This window comes from Sinocyclocheilus rhinocerous, unplaced genomic scaffold, assembly GCF_001515625.1.
Source record: "Sinocyclocheilus rhinocerous isolate Xijiao unplaced genomic scaffold, SAMN03320098_v1.1 scaffold714, whole genome shotgun sequence".
Taxonomy (NCBI): Eukaryota; Metazoa; Chordata; class Actinopteri; order Cypriniformes; family Cyprinidae; genus Sinocyclocheilus; species Sinocyclocheilus rhinocerous.
Window position 1 is genome coordinate 1,003,716 of NW_015646165.1, and position 6,914 is coordinate 1,010,629.

The window sequence follows — 6,914 nt, forward strand, 5'->3', positions numbered from 1 at the left end:
ACACACACACACACACATATATATATATATATATATTCAGAGTTTTGTTCTCACAATTCTGAGATCATATCTCACAATTCTGACAGGAAATGTGCTTCCATTTTTGATTGTTTTATTAACAGTTTACAGGTAATTATAGAATCAATCAAATGCAATGAAATGGAATAATCCATCTTGTTCAAAGGACAAGTATTGTTTTGATGCCAGTGTACTTTACCTTGGTTACAAAAAGGCTCTCATTGTCGAGATAAACAAATTAGCAAACAAAAACCCACACATCTTCACCGACATCCATTTAACCTAAACATAGCCTAATTTGTCTTGTAAATGCTTTTTCAAAGAGCTTTCAAGAGGTGTAGGGCTAAGTGAACAAAGCCAAAAATAAAAAACAGATTGTCAAGAGTGTCTGCCAAGCTAACTTTGGCCATTGTCTACATGCAATTGTCTTCCTTGAAGAAAAGGAAAGTAAAATATAGGAAGGGATGGATAGCTTGTTATGTATTTGTTACTTTAAAACACCAACCATTAATATGGCAGCCATTAAAAAAAGAGATTTATGTCAATTTTACCAACAGAGCTGTGTATTTGGCAGAGAAGTACATTTCTATGGACAAGAAGTTCAGCCAACATGAAATAAAAGAACACAATAAAAAACAAATTATTGGAATCCCCAAGTGGTCAAAAAAAAAACTTCAGCATACAAATTCTAGCAGAAGAAGCTGTTGTCTATTTCAGAGCCGAGAGGACAAAGGATGATAAACAGACAAACCAGATGGGCAGTCTGAGAAGGACTCTAGCAGATGCAATAAAGAGAAAACTCCTATGGTGAAAGTCTCTGTTATTAGATTGAACACTTTATCAACAAAACCTTATTCCAACTGCTATAATGAGATTTGGACATTTCAGATTAAGAAAAAAAGAAATGTTTGGCACACTGCAGTGCAAACAAACTTATGCAAAGTATGACGTAAGAACACCATCATTTCAATTAAAGGGGTAATTCACAACTGGCAACATGGGATTTTAATAAAAGTTGGCTGTATGTGCAATAGAAACAATTTATTTATTTTTAATTTTTAACTGGTGCTACATTAATGGAGAAAAAAAGAGAAAAGGGCTGAAAAAGGTAGGAAAACTTCAACACCCATAATGCACTGGGCTCGAACAGACTATCCATGAGTGACGATACAAAAATCCAGAAGTATGATCTGTAGTCTTCACAAAAGCCACATATTACATTATTTGGCAGACTTTTGCTAACAAATAAACGGGATCTTGGTGCAGGTAACACGGAAAAACAATACACATTGTTAATTTTTTATTTATACAACCAACATTGTAACAATACAAAGCTGGTTGAAAATCAGCGAACTTGCCCTTTAAGATTAACTAATTTCTCTTGCTTTGTTTGCTTACAGTTAAATCTATTCTGATGAGGCCTGGTGTTTGCCCTTCAAAACACTTCAATGATTTATGGGGGAATCCTTTGAGTGGCATGTTTGAATTATACATTTACAGATATTTACAGTTCTCTCATGTTTTATCTTTTATTTATTCATTTATTTTTTTTAGTGCAGGTCAAGAAGAGTTGAGACTAAAAGATGTAGAGGAGGCATAATTTCCATCAATTCCTGTTCCTAAGTTACTCATTTGTACTGTATTTGAAATTCCTAAATAAAGTTTCTAACAGCACCCCTTCAGCAGCTTAAAGGAACAGTTCACCCAAAAATAGAAAATGAATGGGAAAAAATTTAAAAAATGATACTCTTACAATTATGTATTTATTATTTCTAAATAATAATTACTAAAGTATACATTTATAAAGTATTTATTTAACTGTAATTTATCTTATAGCATATAAAGTAATATTACAATTTTACAGTAACATATTGTTAAAAATATGTTTTCAAGTGTTTCCAGGTGACATTTCGCTGCATGACCCATCACATTTTATGATATTTTATTTAAATTGTATGCTTGTTCTTAGTTATGTTGTTAGCAATGCAAAGTGTTTAACCCACCATTATATCTTGTTATTTCTGCTGTAATTCACAAATATCATTTGCGAATGAGCATATTTTCACTTGGCATATAAAACCTCACACAAAATGTTAGATTTTGTTGCATGAACTGCTTTTATGCTGATTTTTGGAGCTTGACATCCTATATAATGCTATGTAAAGCAGCATCAACATTCTGCTAAATATCTCTTTTTTGGTTTCACATCATATATAGGGTTACACGGGTTTAGAACGACATGGGGGAAAGTAAACGAAGACAGTGAGTAAATGAGGACAAATGAGTTTTCATTTATGAGTGAACTATGTTTTAAATGTCTTTTTGAATGGAATGAACATATACAACCTTTCAGATACCCATCTAGATCTTCAACCACTAGGCTGACCGATATTCTCTAGGTTTCACTGTACAGAAAAGGGTTTTATGATATCTGTAGTGTAATCACTTTATACCACCAGGTATACCTGCCTTTACGAGCACTTCACTGATAAGATAACCACACACATTAAGCTGTTTCCATGTAAACATTCCCAAACAGTAGAAGACAAAGTTTTAACTGGATAATGTTATGTTGTTATAAAAAGCACACCAATTCAGAGGCCGTAAGCAAACAGGGCCCTCCTCATGTTTCCCTAATCATGTTCTCCTCAATGTCCAGGTTTGATTTTTTGCGCAAGACTGTGAACCCTTATGGTGTTAGGTGTTGGTCTAATTGACTTCAAGGGGCCCTAGACAGCTGCCTACCTTTGCCTAGCGCCGAGTCCGCCCATGCAGATCACCATTCGTGTCCGGGATGGGAGCCAGATTGCTCCATGTTCTCTTTTGCTTTGAGGGAGTGGTATGAACCAAAGCAAACGCAAACTAATCCGAACTCACTTTTCTCCCGTCTGTTGGGCTGACTGTTTCTCTTGTGCTATCATTACCATTACGCAGAATAATTACATCAGCTGCAGCCACTTCCAGGCATTGATCTGTAACTCGAATCAATCCTCTGGAGATACAAGGGGATGAAATGGTGATCTATGGTGGTGTGTGAGGGGAAAAACCTGACTTTCAGGCACCATAGGAGTTCCAGTCTGTAGAATAGTGGGACAGTTCCTGGTATAGCTGCATCTCTTCCTGCAAGCGCAGCTTTCTAAGTGCTCTAATGAGATAGTGGACAAGAAAAAAAAGTCCATGGGATGCTGCATGTGACAAACGGGAATATGAAGATGTGCGGCGTATGTGTAACGAGTTTATAATTAAAGACACGGCGATGTAAGCCCTCGAGGGACGACTCCTTCCGTCTGAGAGCCTCAATAAATTGACGAGAATCGACGGCGAATGTCTCGAGGCGTTGAAGACGCGCGCGCTCAGCGTCCTCAGGAGCTTTGACTGGAGTTTTCTCAAGTCTCGGAAACATCAGAAGGAAGTCTGACCACTATAACTTCCCACGCTTGAGCACATTAAAGAACGATTCGTTTTAAAGGGTAGCGCGCGCTCTCTCTTTCCCAGCGCGTTCTGCGAGCCTCGCGTGGGGTTAAATAGGCACAGGACGCTGAGTCGCCTCAGGCTGTGTCGACTGAGGGAAAGAAACGCGGCGACACAAGCGTCCTCAGGTAGGTTTACTACATCCATCCATATACAAATATAGGCATTTATGAGCTATGCGGATTCTTTTTTTTTTTTAAACATTTTTATCATAACACCCCTAACTTTATAAGCTTTTTCAGCGGAACTGTTTTCTTTATATACAAAGTGGGTTGTAAATTAGCAGATAATCAGTGCACTTCTATGGGATGTGATGCTTAGTATTTTAGTTTTGTAGTTTAACCAGTTAATTGATCTACAATACGAGTCAAAGTTTGGACATACACAACTGAATTTATGATTCCCATTCAGGAATCAGGATTTAGTTTATTGCACAAGCAACATTAATGATGTGATCATTTATATCGAATGTCTTGTTTATTTCTCAATACAACTCCAAGAAGACATAGCTACACGTGAAAACCATAGTACGAATATGGACTATAAAATCCATGTGCATCAGATTATTTGGTCTTGGAAGAATGTATTGAGTTCATATTGAGACTTTTAATTGTAGATGTGGGTATCTTTGCCCATGTGTGCGCACAGTTGAAGACATTGTTGAAACCTGTAACTGAGAGACACGTGTGAGCTTCTGGTGCTTTCTTTCTCAGGAGAAACTGAGGAGTTTCTGAGGAGCAGGAGACTTTCGTTTTTCGTTTGCTCTTCATGTAGTGTTATTGCTGTCAAGGAGAAATAGACCTGTGGACTAATATAAAATGTACCTACTTATCAATTTATAAAGCTGACGTTTTGACCGGGTTATTTTTAAATGAGTTGGAGCACGTTAGTGAAGGAAAATCAGCCAACAAGTGCTCAGCATACATGTGAGGTCATTCAGTGGTGTTTAAAAGCACCACAGCACTTAATGAAGAAAATGTGTGGAGAGATTACGGTTTGAATAGTTTTGATGACTTACTATTGCAGTAAAAACGAACGAGTAGGTGTGTCCATGCTGACTGGTAGTGAAAGTGTTAATAGCACTTTTTTTTTGTAAGGAATCGTAAAAGCCTTCAAAGTTTATTTTTAACATAAAGTGGACTTTTGCATCTTATAAACCCTGTCACTTCTTCACCAGACTGCGTGATCCAGGACTTGGGCAGTGCGGGACTTGCGCGCACTCTGGTTGCGGGAGCGATGCGCGCGCTGCGGGCTCCGGTTCTAGTAATGGGGCTCGTCATGTTAATCTGCACTACTGCACAAAGCGACGCCAGCGCGAACAAGGTCGAGAAAACGTTCAGACGGATAATGGACATCATGAGACTGGCGGAAAACAGCGTTGACGACGCGAGCGCGCAAAAGAAGGAGAGTGCGCCAAAGGACACTCATCGTCTCAAAACGGAAACCGGGGAAACAATTTTAAGTAAGCAGCGCATTAAATGCACAGAAAAAATGTAGGAATGTTAATATATTGCATAGTAAAACGTGGCAAGTGACATTAATTTGAAAATGAATTAGAAATTGAATTGAAAGAAGCACAAAACAATTTGAAGCCAAATGTTTCACAAAAAAAATTGGTTTTAAATGATAAAACGTAAAAATGTCTCATTCTGGTTGTGAAACGTTAGTGGAACATGTCCATTTTCCTACTGAGAAACTGACTCCATGCATCACCTTGGAACCATGATGATTAAAAGTCATTGCAAAAAATGATTTATAAAAGTGAAGCTAGTTCAGAGAAAAGCTCTTGCATCATTTGATGCAATGAAAGTGTGGCCAACTCTATATGCCTTCTTTTTCTTTGACCTATATTTAAGAGGGATGTGACTTACCCACTAGGGCACGAGCCAAAGTCTTAACTCTCAAAGCATTAGGTGAAATAGTTTTGCATTGCACCTGTTGTGTGCCGAGTCAGACATGTGGTATTGGTGGTCAGCGATTCCCAGTTAGGTCAGTAGTCTCTGGCCTACATAAGATTTTATGATATAAGACAGAAGCAGAAGCACTGTATAGTTATAATATTAGCGAGTGTGTGTTGGATACTAAGAATAAGTGGTCGTAATGTTTACAGAAAGCTTGTTTTAGGGTCTAAACCTCTTAGTCAGAGCATGTTCATTGCGGAGGAATGTTGAGCTGAGTGATTTGTCTGAGCTTCAGAATCATCCCTCTTGAAGGATCAGTGGATATCCAGGATTTGACCTTTGAATGTTTCTTTCTTTTCGCAGAAATCTTTCCCAGAGACCTCAGAAAGAAAGAGAAGGTTATCAAAATCTTAACAGGTGAGAGACTTTAGCGTTTTCGGTGACCTTGAAACCAAAATGGTGTTTGAGAATTTTAACCTGGCTGTTTTCCTTCCACCAGGTCCTCTTTATTTCAGTCCAAAATGCAAGAAGCACGTCTACAGGCTTTATCACAACACCAGAGACTGCACCATCCCTGCATGTGAGTACAGTCACGCATTCCCATCTCTTCAGACCCCACAAACTGGTCACATCTCTGCCCACATGCACCACAGACCCTCAACAAACGGTCTTTATATTCATGACAGTCTCATGTCGGCTAGGTGCCCCTGATTTACCCCTGCACATGGAGTTTTAACACAGAAACAGTATAGGCTACAAATTCAGTATATGCACTGCACTCCTTATAAATGCAGTCTGTGTAAATTATTACAAAAAAATTCTAGATTGGACTAGAATTTATGAAAAATGTCCAAAACTGGATATGACGCAAAGAAAGATATTTAATATTATGTAGGTGTTGTACATAAATACATCAAAACTGATTTATTTTGCAGATTCAGAGAGGACACATGCACTTAAAGCTTTTATGACTGAGAACACATTCCAGGATTAGATAACGTATCCAAGCCATTACAGATAAACCTGCGTGTCTTAGCAATTAGGATGTGATTTAAGCAGGTAAACAAACCTCTGCCCACATGCACCACAGACCCTCAACAAACGGTCTTTATATTCATGACAGTCTCATGTCGGCTAGGTGCCCCTGATTTACCCCTGCACATGGAGTTTTAACACAGAAACAGTATAGGCTACAAATTCAGGACTCATCCAGCTGATTATCCAACTCATCCAGCTTTACTCCTGTCCTCAGACTACAAAAGGTGCGCGCGACTCTTGACGCGACTGGCAGGGAGTCCGAGATGTCAAGAGGGTTAACTGTACCAGGTAAGACACTTTTTAAAACTTTTTTCTCCTCGAATATAGGCAATTCAATAAGAAATTGGAGAAGACCGGAAGAATGGGATATGCAGGAATCCCATGGCCCTAGAAAAGTCATTAAAATAAGATCGCAAAAATTAATGAAACAGTCTAAATTTCTAAATCACAAAATTTTCATAAATATAAATCAATACTATATATATA

General features: G+C 38.2%; 1 protein-coding gene across 2 annotated transcripts in view; it reads left to right on the top strand.

Annotated features, from left to right (window-relative positions):
• The window catches only part of alkal2a (ALK and LTK ligand 2a), a 10,024-nt gene that overhangs the window by 1,655 nt on the left and 1,455 nt on the right, over positions 1 to 6,914 (top strand). The window contains exons 1-5 of one of the 2 annotated variants that reach the window (XM_016510889.1): positions 3,304 to 3,617; positions 4,667 to 4,951; positions 5,754 to 5,807; positions 5,890 to 5,970; positions 6,643 to 6,716. In XM_016510889.1, the coding sequence (XP_016366375.1) occupies positions 4,726 to 4,951; positions 5,754 to 5,807; positions 5,890 to 5,970; positions 6,643 to 6,707 (426 nt within the window). In that variant the 5' untranslated portion in view covers positions 3,304 to 3,617; positions 4,667 to 4,725 and the 3' untranslated portion in view covers positions 6,708 to 6,716. Of the gene's footprint in view, positions 1 to 3,303; positions 3,618 to 4,666; positions 4,952 to 5,753; positions 5,808 to 5,889; positions 5,971 to 6,642; positions 6,717 to 6,914 lie in introns of those variants that run through there. The other variant, XM_016510888.1, reaches the window with a different exon arrangement.